Source organism: Rhynchophorus ferrugineus, unplaced genomic scaffold, assembly GCF_030347505.1.
Source record: "Rhynchophorus ferrugineus isolate W39M unplaced genomic scaffold, kcgeb_rfMv2 rfM4, whole genome shotgun sequence".
Classification (NCBI taxonomy): Eukaryota; Metazoa; Arthropoda; class Insecta; order Coleoptera; family Curculionidae; genus Rhynchophorus; species Rhynchophorus ferrugineus.
The window spans coordinates 31,578,650-31,601,386 of record NW_027472583.1 but is presented as its reverse complement, the minus strand read 5'-3'; the positions used below and the strand labels follow the sequence as shown (position 1 = coordinate 31,601,386).

At 32.8% G+C, this 22,737-nt stretch overlaps 1 protein-coding gene across 1 annotated transcript; it reads right to left on the bottom strand.

Moving 5' to 3' along the window:
- Window positions 1-567: 567 nt before the first annotated feature.
- LOC143195264 (uncharacterized) lies at window positions 568-2,104 on the bottom strand. The gene is made up of 3 exons (XM_076402260.1): window positions 1,854-2,104; window positions 1,629-1,796; window positions 568-1,526 (listed from the first exon to the last, which is right to left on the bottom strand). Exons 1-3 carry the CDS (start codon window positions 2,041-2,043, stop codon window positions 661-663), a joined length of 1,224 nt encoding a protein of 407 aa, XP_076258375.1. The 5' UTR covers window positions 2,044-2,104; the 3' UTR covers window positions 568-660.
- Window positions 2,105-22,737: the final 20,633 nt, after the last annotated feature.

Here is a 22,737-nt window from a genome sequence, read left to right as displayed (position 1 = left end):
ACACAATTCACCATCAACAGTTCGTAACTGTTGGAATGATGTTGGGCCACGTACATTGACTAATAGCAGTCGTAAATAAAAACATTCATCATTGATTGGATGTACTGAATAAATCCGGCCAATCGCATCGGTGGAATATACATCTGTATATCCTGGAACTGGTTTTCCTTGTTTCCGTCGTATAAATCTCCTTGAGGATTGATTCCAGGTATAATATTTTGGCATTTCAGAATATAGCAATGTTTGTGCGAAATCATCGTTTTGGCATGTCTCAAAAAAACTGGTTAATGTAGTAGATGGTGGCTGAGCAGCTCTTTGTACTGCGTTCTGTGCTGTAAAATACACTCTTTGTCCATTTTCTAAATGCACAGCTAAGTGAACAACAGAAGGGTGTCTCTCATGAATAGGAAAAGAAAATATTCGCCAAACTGCTTCATTACTACTGACATAGCGGCCCATTTGGTATTGGGTAACTTCATCATTAGAATTCTCTGCACCAATTCCAATCACAGCCATATCACTCCCTTTGGTTACATATTTGCAAATGTATTTAATCGATTTCACTGAATGGCAAGATTCAACGTTGATGTGTGCTTTGAATGTCTTTGATATAATGGGTGAATATGGAACAATCCAACGATTATCTATTTCAATATCTTGTTAATTTAATTTGACAATTGTTGATTTTCCATTGTCTGCTGTCGATCTGCGACGATACAATGGATAACCGTCATTACCAGTAATTGTTTCCGATATTAATGTCCGTGGATATCGTTTTGAACATTTACCATCCATCATACACGGTGAATTTTGATTAAGAGTTCCACAGGGACCATGTATCATGTTTTTGATAACTACCTCATGCAATCCAGGATCTACTTGTACATTAGGGATTTCAGCTGATATCACTGCATCAACTTCATTTGGCCTTATCTTTTCAACCAACCAAATCAAAATGTGTGCATGTGGCAATCCTCGTTTCTGCCACTCCACAGAATTCATCCAGCAGCGTGTCTCACCAAACACATTATGTTTTACGATGAAATTCATTAAAGATTTCAACTTTTGTCTAAAGACTCTGGCTGTAATATCATGACGATCAATGGATGATTTCCCAGGTAATAACTCCTGCTTAATTTCTATCCATTGCGGATTGAATGTAAATGTGATGAACAAATCTGCTGTACCATAATGACGAACATACGACATGGCATCTTGAGCATATTCGTGCATATGCCGAGGGCTTCCGATGTATGTTGCTGGAAGAATAGTCATCCGACCGACATTCTGTGCATTTCCATCAGTATTAATCGCATCTCGAAGGTGAATATACTCTTCAGATCGGAGTTTGGTTTGATTCAACCTGATGAATGTTAATCTCTCCGTTTCAATTTTAACATACATGTCATCAACATATTTGTGATATAATCGCCGACATTTCAATATGTGATTATCTGCATTTTCCCGAATCATTAGGCGGTATGAATAATAGTTCATTGAACTGACTTTTTTGTTGGTTTCAGAACCTGTAAACAGATTTTGTTTTAATAACATTCAAATATAAAATTAAAATACATAATATAGTGACTGAGATATTATCGCCATAGCTAAACTAATATTTTAGTTACCTGTAATGGGATTTATCATTTTTATTGATAAATCGTAGCCATCTTCACCTTGCCAAAATATAATGGTATATTGCAGTGCATCATATGAGCGGTGTGTTTCCTTTATAGGTTGTAATTGAAAATTCCGACGATGTAAAACAATATCACGGGATTCCAAGTTTTCTCCAACTACAACGATAGCAACTTCATCAATAGTTGGTGCATTAAAACGTCTTGTATGTTGACCTGCAGGTGTTTTATCAGCTCTGATTACAATTTTGTGATTATCGGATGGCATCAGATCCAGGGCAGTTTTAAACAATATAATCAATTGATTGTGTTGATGAAATAAAGTTTGTAATTGTTCTACAATAGACCTTTTTACTAAATTGTTATGTGCACAACGCAGATCAATTTCTTGTGGTGAATTGCCCATAAAATAAATTTGCAGGAATTTGTTGTCGCTATCTGACACTGGTAACAGTGAACCTGCTCTGTGATATATTTGCCCTTGTATCTGTAAATAAAAAAAATATTATGGTGTGGTATAAATTAATGGATTGTCAATGATCAAACTTAAATAATATTTGATCTTAAAAAGTATATATTTAGTTTTAACTAATATCTATCAAATATAAAATATAATAAAAGTGTCACTGAAACTGAATCACCATATAATATGATGACTAAGTGATATATTTCGTAATGATTAAGAAATTGAAGATTAGTAACACATCTTAACTTTGGTGACAGAAAATTTTGTTCGCTAAAATAATTATGAGTAACTGCTATAATACATACCTTGAAAGTTGGCATAAAATTTTCCCGAACTGCATTTGTTGCCCCAAATGAAGTCATTTGAAAGCAATTGTTATATTGTTGAATATGTGTCAAAAAGTGTATAGAATCTGTTCCTATTCCTGAAACCAATGAGTACAATGGTTCTGGTGGTGGATCCAATTGTATCAATTTCACTTTACCATTTGCGCAACACAATCCATTGGCATCGTTTTTGTATTTTAATGCCTTACAGTGTGAGCAAACCAAGTTCATAGAACCAATAACAACACATTGGTAGTTACTGTAGTCAATTGACACATCGTAACTGAAAGCAGCTGGATTCAAACTTGCGCGATTATTAGTTGAATGTCGCGCTCGCGCTTCACGCGTTTGTGATATCCGAATTCTTTCACGTTCATTTCCGTCGTCACGTTCTTGTGCAGTACGATTAGATCGGTAATTAGCTTGGTTTATAGCATTTCTGGTTCTTCTACCTAAATTGCTTCGTCTTATAGGAGGCATATCAAATATAAATTATTTTTTCACTAATCACGAACTAAACAAACACTAACTAACTAAACACTCTGCACAAAACACGATATACGAATTTGTTTCGTGTATCACTTGACAATTCATCTGTCATCTGTCAAAAGTCATCTGTAACAGACAACTTTTTTTTTTAAATTTGATATGACTTGAACTCAAATCCTTTTAAGCCGTACGAATTGTTTTATTTATTTAAAATTTGAATTAAATTTTAAACAAATAAAAAATTTTAAATAAATAAAACAATTCGTACGGATTAAAAGGATTTGAGTTCAAGTCATATCAAATTTAAAAAAAAAAAGTTGTCTGTTACAGATGACTTTTGACAGATGACAGATGAATTGTCAACTGATACACGAAACAAATTCAAACAAAAAGGGCTATTTTTAGGGTTTTTCCAGCAATAATTCTAATTTTTCTCGCCGTAAAAACCATCCCTGAACTTCAACGAACATTTTAAAAAAAGATTTGGCCAAATTGGTCCAGGCGTTGTTGAGTTATGCGCTTAGGAACATATTTTGCGATTCATTTTTATACATAAGATATAAATACACCATGCTGATTAAAAGAATAATTAATTAATAATCATTTATTCATTTATTCGATTTTTAAAGCGCCAGCTGCAGTATTTTTCCTACCAGTAAATATATTTACTTCGGGTTATCATATTATACATTTTATACAAATCTCATATGGAATCACCCTTGCAGGAAGCTTATTCTTAATTTGCCTTCTATGGCGGCTGTTATCTACCGCTTTCTACTTTGTCTTATGTCCCACAGGGTAACTAACAACTGACCACCAAATAAAGAATTTAAATTCTATGAAGCAATTTTATAATAACAATTAAAATTTTCTTGTAATTATAATATTCTTTGCAACATTCATTTTAACTCTTGGTGCACAAATTAATGTATTTATTATGTACAATGTTTGATGGTGCTTGGATATGAAATGCATTTATTAATAGAAACTGTAATGACTTAGAAGTTAGTACTACTAAAATTTACAGAAACATATTCGATAGCCTTTAGAATTATCTCTAATATAATGATATACTATGTCTCCAAAATCATATTAATTACCATCAATTCTTAAGCAAGAACAATTTTTATTAACTGTTCTGTATTCACCAGACAAAAAATCAAATAAAAAAACTATTTGTGAAAATCTAAATTTCTTATAACCAAAGAGATTCTTATTATTCTCGAATTTTATCAAATCAATTTTAGGATGATATTTTCACGTAAGGTAGTTTTTTTTCACAGACCTTACTTTAAAGTGGACCCATTAATTTATACTTTTTACGAAAATAAGTAATATTTAATTTTACGTGATCTTACTATTCCTAATATTTTTTAGGCAAACCTGCCATGACCATTTAACAGTTTCAACAAAACGAGATTTATCGAAAAGAACTGCTTAAAATGAAATAAGTTCGTTTAATTATGTTTTAACACACCCACATTCCATTTTAGTATCGTTTCAAATATAAAACTTAAGAATTTGCCTTCTGACTTAAAATTGCTCTGCCGGAATTTTGCTGTACCATGCTGCCAGATTGTTGATTTTAAAAACTCCCTAGTTGATTTACGTTCAAAAGAAACGACGAATAATCCACCGTGTAAGAGTTGGAGCTGGCAGCGCGTCGACCAAATCCAATTAAAATAAAGTCTGAATTAATTGTTTATTAATTTCACTTAAATTGTACAAAAATTGTCAAGTGAGAGACACTTGACAACCAGATGACTTTTGTCGCGTAATTCGGTTATGTGTCAGAGCAGCATTGTATGTCATCATTGTAGAATAAAATAAAAAGGCAAGTATTGTCTGGTATTAAAACGAATTTACAAACTGCAATAGGCAAAACATTATACATCATTATGACGTTAGTTCACTGCTATTTTGGATACAATAGTTAGCATTTCTTAATGTAATGGTGAAAACTTAAAATACCAATGACCACAACTGTTAAATGTGATGGTTTTGGCATATAGAGATATGTCATGTGATATATCAGACGCCATATAAAGACATGAAATAATAGTTTTTGTCTTAGTATTATCGAGTTACTAATCATAAAACGCTTAAAATTACATTTACTAAATTCATAACGTTTGTTAGACTAACGCTTGTGGTGATACTTCTTCATCATATCACAATCGCTGGTTTTGGATTCAACGAACTAAAGACAATAGCTTCAATACCAAAATGAAAGAACACATTAACCGAATGGAAATGCAAGAATTGTTGGATAAAAACCAGACTGACGCATTTTTCGTAATAAATACCTTTGCAAAGTGAAAATAATCATCATTAATACAAGAAACTAGTATTTTGAGAATAAATTTAATTCAAAAATTAATTTACGGCTTGGATATTTCAACATTAACCATTTTCAATTAATATAAATCAATATTAATTAATTCAATATCAATAATTCATGATTAACCTCAACGTTTTCGTTGTTAATCTTCCTATGTCAATAATCCAATTATTGATACTTATCACTCAATTTACTCTGTCCTTATACTCCTTTGTTTAGTCATTGATAACACGCGCAGTAATAACACACGAGCTTTCTTAATAATTTCATTCAGTTTATCTGTAAATTAGTTAATTCTCAACTGTATAAAAACACCAATTCGGAATTATTAATACCAATGTTAGCACCTTCTATCAATAGTTACAGTACGCTCGCCAGAAGTCTCTAACAGTAATCGATGACTTTTCTTTGAATCTAAGAGGAAAATCAAATAACTTCACGCAAATAGAATTGTATTCGCTCGTAATTCGACATTTGGAGCAGAGAATATAGTTAGAGAAGTTTCTGATACGAGCATATAAATCACGCTAATCGACGCAAGAGTTTCTGTATGCATCATAATTATCGACATTCAGTTTAAAATATGTTGCTTAATCCGTTTGATATATAGAACCAAAACTGACCTTATATAATTAACGACCAAAAACATACTGCCATAAGATTATGCTAGTAGTTGTAAAAAGTCGAAAGAATCTCTCTTAAATTCAACATATTTGAAACAAATTAATGATCATCACTAGGGATGCAGAAAAAATATTCGCGATATATCGATATTTTTTTAAGCCAAAATTTTTCGATCTTTTTTTAAAAATTCACAAGTACAAAATTTTAGGACTACATATCCGTCCTCCGTATAGGCTTTCACCATGTCAAATTTAACGTCTCCAGGTGCACCCCGTTTTCCTTCAAAAAGGGAAGCAATATTTACCCTAGGCTAATCAAATATATAATACATAATAAGTATATACAGTAAATATAATAAAATTCCAGCTTATGTTCTTCTTTTTCCAAGAAGTAATTGAAATATAATTAATATCATAAGAAGCAAAGTTTCTTGGTATTTAAATAATTTTAAGTTGTATCATCTATACATATCAATAAATATATCATTTTATTTTAGATAAAGTATCCTTATTCGAAAATGATACTGAAATGAAGATTAAGGTTATTAAATGTTTTTTACCACAGCAACTGTCTCTCTTGACGTTCTGGAAATATATAGTAGTTTCAGTATTTACGTATTTCTTCAGAAGAATTAGTTAGTATCTTATTCGTTATCTTCTTATCTTTTTGTTATAAAAATTACTATATAGCAATGCTAATTTTTTATAATACAAAAATATAAAATTTTTTATATAACATATCTTATTATAGTTAAAAATAAAATAATGTATATTTACATATATCAGTGTATTTGTCTCATTTTTTGACCTAGTCATATTATTTTCACCTTCAAAATCATATAGGCCACCTAGTAATACTGTCTTAGATACAAAATATTATATAAATATTGTTTACTGCAATGTTTTCGAAATTTTTAAAAGATCCTATTCAAATTTCACTGGCGACTTCTCGAACGTCCGTTCGTGTGTATGATAAAAGGAAAATTCCGAAATTAATTTAAATTCAAATTTTGTCTTAGTATCATCCGTATTTTTGAGTTAAACAGTCGCGAAACTTTTTGGCAAAACTTGAGCCGAAACATAAATAAAAAAACGAGCATAGCCGACGTTCAAGTTTCTCGGCCGCCTACCCCAAATACGACCACCATTTTTAATAAGTTCCCATCAGAACAGTTTATCTTATTCAACTTTTTTTGTGATATAGAGTCGTACTGGCGAAGAAATTATTAGACTGGCAAAATGGATCGATTTAAAAATAAAATTTATGTTAATTAAAATATATTTAATATATTCTTAATCTTTTGGAAACATCTCAATTGCTTTTAGCTTTGGTTTTGAAAATCTATTTATGAATTGCTTCAGCGTTGAAATAATTATTTTACTGTTCCAAGTCCAATTCTATATGATAAAATAAGGCAATAAAACAAACAATGCACATTATCAAATTTTAAATTGCAACGTTGTCGCACCAAATTGTAGTTTTCTTCTATATTGACTCTGTCAACAGAATACTAATATAAATAAAATCTAATTTATCTTAAGATTATGGCACATCTAATGCATATTTAATGAAGGATTTAAACTACAGTTAATGTGTCGACCAGTACCAATACAAATCGAATTTTATAAAACGATTTGGTTTGGTTTGGTACATAAATATTAAATATTCGGACACAACAGACTCATTCTGTCTATTTTTAACTAGAATAATGTTAATTGATTTTACGTTTTTATTAACTGAATGACAATACCTTCGACGCTGTTGATGACGCGCATTATTTCAAGGACTAGAGAGTCTGTCCAAAGTAGTAGTGAAGTCATGGCAACTTAATTTATGGTGTCAAATCTTCGCAATGTTATTAATTACACATTTAACTTAAACTCTTAATTTATTTTAGCTTTATAATAATGAAACAAAAATGTTTAAAAACTAATTTATTTACATTATACTACATCTAATCCTTATATTATCAAAGGACTATTACGTTTACATTGAACTCTTTTCTAAACGACCTATGGTATTCCCTGGATCCCTGGATGGTCTAATCCACCTAATTAGTAAATGTATAAGTAACGCATTTTATTTTCGATAGAAAGCACATTTACCTTTTTATGTTTAGTTCTTCTGATATCACTGTATTTCTCCTTAATTTCTTCTGTTACTTTCTGTATACATATTTCTTATTGATTAAATTAGGTTTAATCACTGCATTGTCCTTAATGCATTCTCCATATCTGCAAGACCGTTGGTATTTATTCTCTCTTCGTACATTTTAACCGAATTTTAATATATATTCTTAACAATTACACACGTATCTATGCACATAAATCTTTCACACTCTACGATTTTCTACAGTTTTCCTATATTAGTTATATACGTTATACCTTTGTCTCCACTTCCATCACCCTGATATTGTAAGCACTGAATCATAATCGCACACCCAAAAAATTTCATTCAGTGACTGTCACATTGTGAGCAAATATTCAAGTGAATAACTAAGCTGTTAATTTCCTTCATAATCACACTAGTTCTAATTCGGAGTTCGAATTTGAATCCGAAGGCTGTTATTGTAGACAATCCCTTCCACCTATCCAATCAGTTTCTACTTGTATATCTTTCTCGACCTGCATGTTTGTTGTAGTAATTATTTACCACATCCACAAATCGATTTGATTGAATATGCAGTGATACGCAGGAAGACTCCTAGGCAGAGATCACACTACACTACACTCTGTGGCCATATTGTTCAGCCATCTGAATTACTGTATATATGTTCTGAGGTCCATTTCTAAAAACTGAATTATATAAGACAAAATTAAATCTTTCAGTTACATTTACCAAGTAACGGATTGAAATATTTCATTCTTTAATATGGTATCTTCAAAAGTCAATTTATGTTTTGAAAGCCATTCCCTCACTACAGCCCCTGCCGTCCACTTGTTTGGACCTTTTTTTTGGTTTACCATTTCTAGCATGAAGAACAATATATCTACAAAGAATTATTCAAAAATATGATGATATAAATATAAATGATATTATAAAAACTAATCAGGTGTTATTCTAACGTTTACCTTTTTCCGTCCAAGTTTGTTGTCTTTACACTTTTTTATTAGCGTCTTTCCAAGAATTGTCTAATGTTTAATTTTTAAATGTATGTGTCTATACACAAATTGAAATAGCAAATATTCCTTAATTTATTATATGCTTTTAAAAATTTTTTTCTTTTAAAATGAATGTCTGAAAGATGCATTAAACCTCTTCGTGTGTTTATACTATTATATCTTTATACTATTTAAATTATATGTATTCTAATAGTTTCGACGTGATGACTAATATTCCTCAAGAAGTTGCATCTCTAATAATAATCCATATCCCTAAGTTTTCTATGGATATTTTCCTTACTAACAGTTATATCCAAAAAAATTGTATTAAATTGCGTTTGTATTAAAAACCTACTCACTGTTTTTATATATGTCATAAACTGAATCTCGAATAGAACTAACATCAAGGTATGTAGACACTTTCTTTTCGAAGAATCCAATATTATATTGTTTTTCCTTTTTGAGAGATTTTAGTCCTATAAATCCTATGTTTCCACTATGTCCATACTAAGATTCAGTGCAGCTGCAACATGATAAAAATAAATCCAATAAAAAATCTAGTAGCTAATATTTAATAGTATCAATACTTACCTTCATAGTGCATTTTACTGGCAAGGAGGGCACCTATTATTCGTTCCTGTTCGAAGTTATTGATCTTTTTCTGACTGATTTTTGTTGGCCTCAGCATTTTCAACCAGAGTAATCATAAATATAGTAACTATTTGAAATTTATCAAAACAAGTAAAGCTCCAAAGCCTAAAGCTCCTAAACACCGGCTTATAACATTTCATTATAACTAACGTTGTGTGAGAATTTTGCAGACGTTTGACAACCAGACGACTTTTGCCGGCTGATTCGGTTATGTGTCAGAGCAGCATTGTATATCATTGTAGAATAAAATAAAAAGGCAAGTATTGTCTGGTATTAAAACGAATGTACAAACTGCAATAGGCAAAACATTATATATCATTATGACGTTAGTTCACTGCTATTTTGGATACACTATAGTTAACATTTTTTAATGTATTTAGCTCAGTGACATTTATTGGTGAAAACTTAAAATATCAATGACCACAACTGTTAAATGTGATAGTTTTGGCATATAGAGATACGCCATATAAAGACATGAAATAATAGTTTTTCACTTAGTATTATCGAGTTAAGAGAGTTACTAATCAAGAAACGCTTAAAATTACATTTACTAAATTCATAACGTTTGTTAGACTAAGACTTGTGGTGATACTTCTTCATCATATCACAACGCTGGTTTTGGATTCAACTAACTAAGGACAATGCCTTCAATGCCAAAGACAAAGAACAGACTAACAAAATCGAAATTTTCAACGGCAAAATAATCATCATTAATACAAGAAACTAAGTATTTTGAGAATAAATTTAGTTCTAAAATTCAATTACGGCTTTGATATTTAAACATTAGCCATTTTCATTTAATATAAAACAATATTAATTAGTTCAATATTAACAATTCATGATTAACCTCAAGGTTTTCGTCGTTAATCTTCCTATGTCAGTAATCCAATTATTGATACTTCACCGAATTTGTCCTTATACTGTTTTGTTTAGTTATTAATAACACGCACAGTAATAACACATGAGCTTTCTTAATAGTTTCATTCAGTTTATCGGTAAATTAGTTCATTCTCAACTGTATAAAAACACCAAATCTGAATTATTAATACCAATGTTAGCACCTTTTATCAATAGTTACAGTACGCTCGCCAGAAGTCTCTAACAGCAATCGATGACTTTTCTTTGAATCTAAGAGGAAAATCAAATAACTTCACGCAAGTAGAATTTTATTGGCTCGTAATTGGACATCTTTGGAGCAGAGAATATAGTTAGAGAAGTTTCTGATGCGAGCATATATATCACGCAAATCGACGCAAGAGTTTCTGTATGCATCATAATTATCGACATTCAGTTTAAAATATGTTGCTTAATCCGTTTGATATATAGAACCAAAACTGACCTTATATAATTAACGACCAAAAACATACTGCCATAAGATTATGCTAGTAATAACTATACAAAAAATTGCACCTATACAAGCTAACGCCTGAGTTTGTTTATGTAAAAAGTCGAAAGAATCTCTCCTAAATTCAACAAAACACCTCCTAATTTGAAACAAATTAATGATCATCACTAGGGCTGCAGAAAAAATATCGATATATCGATATATCGACATCGGAATTGGAATTGGACATCCTTTATACCTAGAGGAGTGGTATCAATTTGAGGAGGGACATTACTTGGGTCCACGCATTCAGAACCTTATGGAACCTTATAAAATGTTTAAAGTATGATGAACAAATGGAACTGAAAACACAATTCTGTTAGTTGTACAAAAAGTACCAAACTACAAGAAAATAAATAATATTTATAATTAGAAATTATAGCTGATACTTATCAACTATCAACTTATATAGTTATTTACATATTATGAGAACTATCGGCATCACAATTAGAATAAAATATATGGTATACGAAGAGCTAAAAATGAAACCATTAGTGTTGAGGTCAACTAACATCAATCATAATAATAAGAGATTTATATTTAGTTGTTCTCTTGTATAGTATCGTTTTCAGATAAGTCAAGCTCCGAGGTAATTTTTAATAGGCGAGAAAGGTAAATTTCTCAAACCATATATTTTTGTTATATTTTAGTCTTCCTCTTGACCTAAGGTTTATCTGGACTGGACCTACCGCTCAATGTAGTCTGCGAGCTAAAGTCCTTGGCATTAAGCATGCCGGCTGGTGAATGACCAATTTAAAGACCTCCCCAGAAGATACCTGATTACGGGAATGTTTATTCTTGTATGATTTTACACCGTTACCTAAGAAGAAGCAAAACAACGAATAAAATTTGCAATAGGAAGAACTTCATGTCCATTAGTAAATTTGATTATTAATACTTTAGTCTTACAGATTGTTAATCATGATTTTTTTTATCTCGTAAATAATTGTTCCTATAGAATCTGAATACATCCACAATACTTCTCATTACTTTATGGTGAAATACTTATATTATGTTGAAATTACTTCTCACAGTACATCCACATAACTAAATTCCATATAAATCCATATAGGGTCCAATATTTGCTTGTTATGTACGAATAATTTCTATTTACTTTCAAATAATTAATATAGTTTTTGTGTCGTATTTCGAGCTATTTTCTTTTCAGTTTTATTTCTTTTGAAATTTTGCATCAAGATTCATCGCAAGGTACTTATTCATATTTATTAATATACGAACAATTTAGCTGTAGGTGAATTTAGTCTCTCCATAACTGGGTCCATTTACTTGAGTTATTATTTACGTGTTGCACTTTTTCTGGTTGTTTCTTCGCTAATGTCCCCAATAGCAAATATCGCAGTGTCATAAGCAAATTTAGGCATAGTATCATTTTCTAATTTGTGGTATGTTATTTGTATAGAACAACCAAAATGAAGACGTCGGCTTACGGTACACATGAGGTACACAGGTACACCTGCCTTAATTTCTTTCTTTATTTAGTAAGCTTGTTTTTGTTTAACCCCTAGCATCCTGGCGAAGGTAAAAACTAAATGGCTTTGAAACTCCATGTTTAGTTATATGTTTAGTTATTTCGCTTTTTTATTATTTATTTTTCAGCTTTCTTTCATGATAAACCTAAGCAAAATTTGCGTAAACAATATTTGAAGCACTATATATAGCAATAAAATATGTACTAAATCAAATTTTCCATAAAGTAAATTCAACAAAAATATTTCAGTTTTAAAAGATTTAAATTAAACTACAGTATTAAAAGAATGCGACAAATTATTTATATATTACACAATACTTATATTGAAATACACGATACGAATCCGTTCATTAAAACAATTTTAACATATAACGAAAATGAAACAAAACGGTTCGGTTCGGTTTCTAGATAAGTAATTTTTTTTTAGTCAGAAAATCTTTTCGAAAATAATTTGTGTACCTTTAAACTGATCCCGCCGAAAGCCCCAGCTCCATATTTTAATGCCGACTTATTTGAGCCCGGTCCTTTCAACGTCAATAAATATTTATTTTGTGCCGCTCCGAAAGGATGAAAAATAAATTTACTTCTTGTGTATGTTTCGCATTCCTGCCACTAGAAATATAGAAATATATGTATACGAGGTTAAGGCGACTGTGAACTAAAAAATATTTCATTTTTCTATATCTATATTGCCCTTAACTTCAGCACACTTAGCCCAGTGTTCTCTCCACCACAAGATGCAATACTTACTCAAAACATACTGTCGAATCAATCCTGATTTTTGAAATGCGGAAAAAAAGTAATATCGGAAATTACGCAGCGGAATTAATGAGCGCTTGGATGCTGCGTGTGGCGATTCTTCTCATTCAGTGGCGGGCGCCAAAAATGTGTTTTTACGAGTTTTATCTCAGTCGCATGGCAGTTTTTGATCAGCCACGTCTCCTATTGACAGACCCCCGATTAATGGTGCACGATAAAGCTGAGACAGTAGGCATTTAAAAAGACTGCGTAGATCATATCCTGTATAAAATTTTAGGCATGATAAAGCTGTCGGCGCGATGGGTACCGCCAATATGTTCGCTCCGAACAACAAGCGCAACGGTGATACTATTTCAGAGTAGTGTTTCACGCTGTTTAAGAGCAATCTGTCACCGCCGACGAAACATGGAGCCAACGTGTTCCGAAGGAAGCGAAGAAGGTCTTATCGACCGGAAAGGTGATAAACACCATTATCTGGGATTCACAAGGTGTGATTTGCATCGACTACCTGGAGAAGTGCAAAGTGTTTTGTGGAAGAAAAATGCTCTGTGAAAAAATGAAAATTTACCAGCTCACACCTCCGCACTTCGAGTGGCTGCCTCGTCCACCGTAGTCTCCAGATTGACACCTATACTATTTCTAGTTGTTTCCAGTAGAAATATGAGTCGAATGAGGAGACCATCGCCGCTACGGAGGCCCGCCTTGTAGAACTCGAGAAAACCTTTTTTCAGACAGGCCAAAGAAGTTAGAGCATCGCTATGTCAAGTGTATCGAACTAAAAGGAAACCATGTTATAAATAAATCGCTACTATTCCAAAATATTTGTTTCCCTTTTGTAGGTAAGTATTTATCCTACATATGAACGTCAAGTGTTGTCAATGACGAAATTTCTCGCGCTTTAAAAATTATGTTATACACAATTAATACTATTCTGTAAGGTAAACTGATTAAAATGAAAACACAAATTATTACTATTTTGCTGGTAGTACAATATAACATAAGTGTGCACAAATTTTCAAACATCTTTAGATTGTTTACTATTATTTTCACTACTTTGTCACTATCTTAATCTAAAGGTCTAAAAGCTTATTTATGTTCCTTTTGTTTAATAATCTTAAGATTTTAAACTTCAAGAATACAAAGAATAGTTATCAAGTTTAAGAATTCATAAGACAATGTACTCAAAAGGGTTCGTTTGATAACGCTCGATATATCTCCCATCCATAATAGAAGCAGTAATACGAAATAAACAATATTTCTACGAGGTCTTCTATGATTAAATTGAATTATTTGTGAATGAAATGATTTGTTGAAGTTGCTCTGGTTCACAGCTAATGGAACTAACTAATTATTGGACCGTGCCTTATAATGTCTGCGAATAAATACATTTTAGACCAACATGTTCGAAAGCTGTCTATAATGACGGCCAGTACATGCAGTCGAAAGCAGACGGCGTAGCGCGAAAATCTTATCTACACAATCGTGATTAAGTCTATATCCCGCCTGCTCTTCCAGAATTATTTCTTCGCGAACACCCTAGATGAGATCATTTGTATGATTTTCATAAATGTTTCCCTGACAGTTGATTAAAAGTGATATATTAAAAATTATCTGTGATTATCAATATCATCAAGCCTCACGGATCATCATCACGTCATCACGGCTTCACTTTTCGGTGTGTGTTATTTCGTATTGTATTTGAGGAAAGTTGTATCTTTTTATTTCAATTTGAATAAAAAGACAGCTGAAGGTCATCGGATGCTATCTGAAGCTTATGGTATTCATACTCCATCGATCTGAACGTTACTTCAGACTTACCTATTACACAGAGAGTGTCTTAGACAACCAAAAAATTAAAGACGAAAATTTGAAGGCATCATTTGGCACGATGATTACAACAGATGCGTTTGAACTGGCCACTGTGCCACTGCGCGAAAAAAGGCAGGAATACGAGTAAAGACGCAACAATTATATTATTCAGTATGACAACGCTCGACCACATGGTGTAAAATAGGTGAAAACATTAAAATGGGAAGTGCTACCTCACCCACCGTATTCTCCAGACATTGCTCTTTCTGATTGGTTTGGTCTCCCAGAAGACTTAACCGCTCTATCAAGTCCTACCTCTCGGACAGTTCAAGATTAGGAAAAAAAATTCAGTCGAAAACAAATCGATGCTAGTGTACCTCAAGTTTCCCCCCTGGCCCGCGACAGATCTGCTGAGAAGATCTGTCAAGTTTTACACTGACGACACAGCTTTCTTGATGGCCTGCAGGTTGGAGGTTACAATTCAAGAACGTTTACAGAAGCAGCTCCATCATGCGGTCAAGCGGTTCAAATTCTGGAGGTAGCAAATCAACCCCCTGAAAACCCAAGCCATCTTCTTCCATAAGAAGCGTTACGCACTGCGCGTCTCGCAACAAAAGATCGACACCGCTACAATTCCATGGTTGGATAACGTCACATACCTAGGTCTCCACTTCGACCGACGGTTTGGATGGCATTTCCAAATCTAGAAAGCAATCCAGAAAGTTCGGGGATAGCAAACCTGTTAACTTCTCTGATCTGCCCTTCTAGCAGACTTCCCATCTCCATCAAATGTTTATTTACAAAATGTTAATTAGGTCCATACTACTCTACGAATCCAATGTCTACTTCAAGTTTGTTACACCCAATCAGGTGAAACGGCTTCAAGTTTTCCAAAATAAGCTCCTCAGGAGAATCTTAAACCCTAAATGGTTTGTCAGAAATAATCAAATTCATAGGAAAACTCACACTTCAGAAATCAAGGACTTCATATCTCAATTATTCCACAAACAACAACTCAGCACAAGTTCTTCTGAAAACGCACTTGTTCGCGAGCTGGTCGACATGCTGGGAGCTTAGCACCTCGTCAGCGCTACCCTCCCCCTCTTCCAGGATGGAACGTCCTCATCCGTCGCTGCAGTCATAACTTTTGCCCTCATACGGCAGTATCCAGTCGTGTCTCAACTCAAGTTCACGAGTCAATAGTTAGTTTCACAATCTGTTATTTCGCCAGGTCCTCATACCCAATAACAGCTGCCCGATCAGCGGGTGCCATATCCCCAAATTTAATGCAATAGCAGTAGGTACCACTGTGAGGCGGTTTCGGTTTAATGTATTGGTAAGTCCATAGGCAGTCTCACATAACCCGGTCTAACTTGTCACTCCAGGGCAAGTCTCCGCGACCAGTTATGCGTCATGCATTCCACCGCCTAGATTTAGGCCAGAGCAAAAAAAACTCTTTCTGATTACTACTTATATATCAACATCGATATCGACCCATTTGAACATTACTTCGCTTGTTATGAAGGTACCAAAAGATACATCGTTCTTTTGAAATGGAATCCGTAAATTGCCTAAAAGATACGTAAAAGTAGCGTCTATCGATGGATAATACTTTCAATAAAATACATTATACCGATTTTTCACAATAAACATTTAGATTAATAAATCATTCTTGAAAACTAATGTCTATATATTTATCAATTTCATGACTTATACGAATATAAATCACATTAGCATAGTAAATTAGATTTACTTAATAATACTGATATCACAATATAATGGTGTTAATAATATGGTGTTATATATCATAAAAATATTGATAACATTGAATTTTATAAACAAACTTTTTACATATTTATCAATAATTTTTAATTGAGCCATATAGATAAAAATTAAAGCTTTAGTGCGGTCTATGCGGCGACAGAGCATGGATTATTTTTTCCCACAAAATCGAAACTAGAAAACCATGAAATAATGTTTCTTCGCCGCTCTTGATTATTCCTTGATCAGCAGCTTAACTAATTTCAACAATTTTGTTACCATTAACAATTTTTCCATTGTTGGCTCAGGCGTTCTGCCATCAGCCAAACAATCAGCGTGTGATATTACAAAAGTTTCATTCGCTTTTAAAATTTTATTGTTATCCATAGACGCAATTAAGATGATATATTCAGTAAGAATATTCGAAAAATTCGCTTCGATAACGAATCAGACTATATGAGTGGCATTGTATAAAACAGGGAGTAAAAACTTTATTCTATTTAGATAACCAAAAAGAACTGGCAGAAAAAGTGAAGAATAAATAAGGTTTCGAGGCAACATAAATCGTTTTATAATACGAATCCCGTATGAAAATTGCGCCAAGGCCTCACCTAATGCGGTGGCCGTTATTGGAAAATGTGTTATCCAACCGTGAAAAACGATGCCCTGCGTCCCGAAAAATCCATAAATTTTACTTTGTTACCGTCAATGGGTCCCTACTTGGATCCACCTCATCGTAATTACAGCCTAGAAAAAACTCCCACCTCTTTCGCTGAGAGAAACCGGCGAATAGTCGGTTTGTTATGTATACGCAGAAAATTACGAGGTTCTATATCGATTTAGCCCAAGCAAGCAACAATTTAAAAACAAACTTCAATAATCAATATATATATATATATATATATATATATATATATATATATATATTGATATATATAGATTATATATAGATTTATACATCTTTGAAAATGAGTTTTGTGCTTGAAAACGTGCATCACGCATATCTTTTTTTATGTAATCAAAAGGAACAAGCCAAAATAATTCAAAAGGAAGTCATCATTTGCAGGTAAAAACAATAATCGAAAAAAATAATGGTTTTCACCAGCCAAGTCCAGAATGGGCGCGAAGATACGGTATATTTACAGATTTACAGCACGATAACGCGCCATCTCATAAAGCAAAACCGGCAAAGGAGGCAATGAAAGTACTTGGATGGGACATATTATCGCACTCGCCGTACTCTCTAATCCTTGTTCCGTCCAACAACAACTTCGCATCAATAGGACAGGCGCTTACAAGGCAACACTTCGAAGAAAATGGCTGGATTAATGGTTAAATTATTATTAATTACTCAAAGGAAAAGCAGTTTTTTTGGGATGGTATCCATAAATTGCCTGAGAGATTGGCGAGATGTTGCCAGTAATTTCAATAACTAAATTATCCATGTATATATGTATATATTTATTTCCAATATGAGTTGTTGGTTTGTGTAGGGATGAAAAATTAACACTAGTGGAGATATTTTCGCATTTTAATCTATATAAAAACTTAAAATATACACACCTACCACCTTTAATGTACTGTACATCACAAAGTGCTTATATTAATTAATTAATTAATTTTGTTTAAATTCCCGTTCACTAGGCTAAAATATATTTCACCAACGTAATAATTTCCAAATCGGAACTTCCCACATTTTAATTGTTCACAGCTAGGTTTAGCAACTTCAATCTACCTTTCGTAGCCATACTCCCAGAACTGTAATACTTATATCTAAATTCCAGTAATTTAAAGTTAGAGGGTGTTTTTCCAAATTCATAATATCCATTTCCAAGTATTTTTTAAAACTTATTCCCAAATTTCGAATGCCTACAAGCTAGAAGTGGCTTCAGCAGCTTCAAAACGATTATATTGCAGTAACTTCCTGCGTCAGGTCGCCTTTGTGACCCAAATTCCAAAGGACTAAATAAAAAAAACACAAGCCTTATTCAATCCTATCTCCCCCGAATAATCATACCGACTGTTCCAGCTTTGATTAGTATACAGATGCAAACACACCTTAACAACTCGTCTAACATACTTCCTATTTCTGACCTCAAGATTGATGCTCTAAATATATTTAGAGACATATGTATGAACCTACAATTTTCACATTAAACTATAAGCATTAAAATTAGTTTTAATTATTAAAACCTAGACTTTCCTTTCAGAGTTTGTTTTGCATTGACTATTACCAAAGCTAAAGGACAGGGTAGTAAAGTAACCAGTTTGTGCTAGCAAAATAGTTTTTTCTATACTTTGCGTTCAAGGGACAGTTTACAGTATAGAGTATTTAATATTCGAGAATGCTATGCTTAGGGCAAAGATTCGAGTTGTTTCTCTTTAAAATCGTGTTAGAAATAAAGCAATTCAAATGGGATGTGACAATCAGTAGGCACTTCAGAAGAACAAATCCACAAACATAGATAAGGCTGATTTGGAATTGTTTGTCAAATAAAAAATTTATGAATTCCTCACATACTTCTGTAGCGAAATCTACATTTTGGATGGAAATCGCAACGACTAGCTTCAAAAAATACATGATTGATGTCATAGAGGCTGATCGTTAGCAATAGCAGGATTTTCTAAAGAATATCCAAAATTCTGCGGCACCAACGGATTCTGAACCAAAGCACTAACTATTTCCATAGTATACAGGCACAATATATTTATTTATATTTTATCCATTTTTTCAATTTCACCACAGAAAACTTACTGCTTGATCCTTTCTTTAGCAGCTAACGTGCAGTGACGTTGACGTGAGTTGTTAGTACTTCGTCTTTTCCAGATTAGGTTCGAATACAATACAGAATGTCGAACCAGGATGTTCTAAACGTTTAAAATAGAAAATTCACGAATAAAACTTGTCTATATCTTTGTAATATCACTATAGCGGTCACAAAATTAGATTTTCTTAAAGATAGAGGAAAATTCTTTTTTCGCGGACATTGTAACTAAGTTAAACCAACTCTTTCCAAGACCATTTAACTAATTCCCGTCGTAGCCTCGAACCGCTCGACCTACATCTCGTCTAAAGCGACTCAAACCTCCGCCGCAGCTTTTTCGGTCGCTTTTTTCCACCAGGGATATATAGCTTTCTGTTACGTCCGTTGCGCTCTAAGCGTGTAGAAAATTAAGTGTTATCGTACAATTGCTCGTGAGAAATGAGGACGCTAGTTAAAGCTCGGTACGACCACGGAAATTTAAAATGTCCAACCATTTTAAGCGATTTGTTTGTTATTTTAATTGAAATTAAAAATTATTAAGATTTATCGACGTGGAATTATAGGGATGGTAGGTCAAAAATTACTTAAATTTTATTTTGCTAATTTCTCAAAAATAATAAATATATACCATCGATGCTATTGATCCGATAGTCTCAGGCTTGGTTCTCGTTGAAGCATTAGTATAATTTGTGTTTATAATTATCTATAAGGAAGAGCGCAAAATTCAATAAGAAATAACCGTATCGGTTATTTCAGTAAACAGGCTGAATCAGACCAGATCCATGGTTCGGAGTACTAAGCAGTAAGTTTAGCTACTAAGTTAGCTTTAAAACTAACCCAGCAAAAGAAATACTGTTCCGAGAAAAACAGTACAACAGAAGACCCACAAAGCTAACATTCACGGAAGGGTTGCGATTGCGAAACCCTAAGCGTTAGCCAACGCTCAGCTGCGAAAAAACTTGTATTCTTGATGAATGGAAGAATATAGGACGGTATCTGGTATCGTTTACATTGTTTCCTACAATGATTTATCTATTTAGAACCCCAGAAGATGCCTACGATCGTGATTGCCTGTTTCCTACTGCCAAGCATGGGGGATGTTCCGTTATGATTAAAGATACAATATCTTATCTTGACAAGCATGTTACTACCAAACACTGTCATATTCCAAGATATATTACATACACATAACCAAAAAGTTCTCTTTTGGTTTTAGGAGCTTTAAAATATCATCAAACATCTTCAACTGGCCAACACAGTCAGCATACCTCCACACGATTTAACCGTTATGGAGAGTTTTACCATTTCGTTAGAAAATATCACTCACGAAGGTACTCGAACGAATTTATTCTGGGAAAAAGTGTAGCTACATATTCCTGGTATTATTTGGTCAATCCCTTGTATATTATTAATATATATGAAACTGTTAATTTATTCTGTCATCCACAATCCTAATAATATATCGAACTAAAGAAATACAACATAACATAAACAAGCACATAAAAAATATAAATTGTAGCACAGGAAAATATTTTTTCTTCTCTTGATGGAAATTCTAGTTTTTTTAATATCACTACTGAACGATTTCTTCAGTCCATCAGTTGATTTTGCTAATTTTGAGATAAGAGGCACGAATATCCAAAGAGCAAAAACCATAAAAAATCAAGCAAACATTAGTCACATAATAAAGATGAAATTTCTACATTTGTAAATATTAATTACATATACTAAATTGCTAACTTTGGATAGTTAGTGTTTACAACAGTTTAGTGATTGAATTGGACAGTGAGTTGGAAAATGAAAGTGACTGAAGGAAACTTTCAGGATATGTGATAATGCTGGAAATTCCTGAGACAGAGTGATGAGAGTGGTATCGAAGGGCGTGAATGATTTGTGTGCACAGATATGATTGTAATTGTTCAAAATTAAACATGAGCAATACCAACTGTTTTGTAGATATGGTGAAAACATTAGACAGAATTTAGTGATTAATTTTATGAAGAATGGTGTCCACAGATAGTAGCGAAAGAAATAAAATATACAGTGATAGCAAGATGACTTGACAAGTAAACACACTAACGAGGAAACAAGAACTAAACGTAAAAAGGTAAAAATACTCTCGAATGAAAATAAAATATGTTTCTCAGATATACAATTGTTGATTAGGCCTCCAGGGGTATACCACTACATAAAAAACACGCCTATTAACTCTACCTCATGGGTGGTGTGGAAAAGAGTTTAATGTAAAGAAAACAAATCCTATAAACTATTATACCTGTGTTCTTATTCCATTGTAGTTTTAAGTCCCTCGATAAAATATGTCTTAGATGTACCATAATGTTAAAATAAATTATGTTTGATAACACTTTTGTTCGATTATTTTATTTAGATTAGAATTTTGTTGTATGTAAGCCAAACTGAACTGATGTGGTAAAAAAACTGAAACTCCGAGTGGATGCAGCAACTTTGCAATGTTTCGACGTCACAAATATCCATGACGCAAACTTTCAATTGACTATAGTTATCTCGTTATTTATTATATTGGGTTGGCTAAAGTTATGGGATTTCACAAAGCTGTGGTCCCAACAACAACCGCACTCAAAAGTAATAAATAATAATAACAATGACCTGGAAACATATTTTCTGCCACGAAGTGGTTATTTTACGCCAGGAAAATAAATTTGGCAAATTTAGGAAATCCTTGAATCTCCACTTGTTGAATTAACAAACCATTTTCATTCCCAAAAGCAAAATTTATTATTCAATAAGCTTTTTTTATCCAACGTAATATTTCCATATTAACCTATAAGACAGGAGTAGGGGCACATACCTAGAAATGCTGGAGACAAAATAATGTTTAATAGAATAATTAATTGAAAGAAACAAAAGATATCAGATGCCAAATAGAATTGCTGATGGAGTACTCTCAATATTTAAACCTAGTTTAACAGGATAGTGTCATGCTGATATCCCAATTACAAAAAAAACTTTACTTGCAACATTTGCTGACGACAAAGTCATTATATTAAAAAGACATATCTCTATCTAGAATCATTAAAAAGGTACAAATGGCAGACAACAAGATGCACAAACTAGAGACTGGAAATCACAGGTTTATATATTTAACAGAAATTA

Bases quoted from the DNA above. Each gene is read 5' to 3' on its own strand.
- LOC143195264 (XM_076402260.1), bottom strand. From the start codon at position 2,043: ATGGGCAATTCACCACAAGAAATTGATCTGCGTTGTGCACATAACAAT. The intron at 1,797-1,853 runs GTCAACATACAA...CTATCGTTGTAG, and splicing joins AGCTGATAAAACACCTGCAG to TTGGAGAAAACTTGGAATCC. The intron at 1,527-1,628 runs GTAACTAAAATA...ATCTGTTTACAG, and splicing joins AATGATAAATCCCATTACAG to GTTCTGAAACCAACAAAAAA.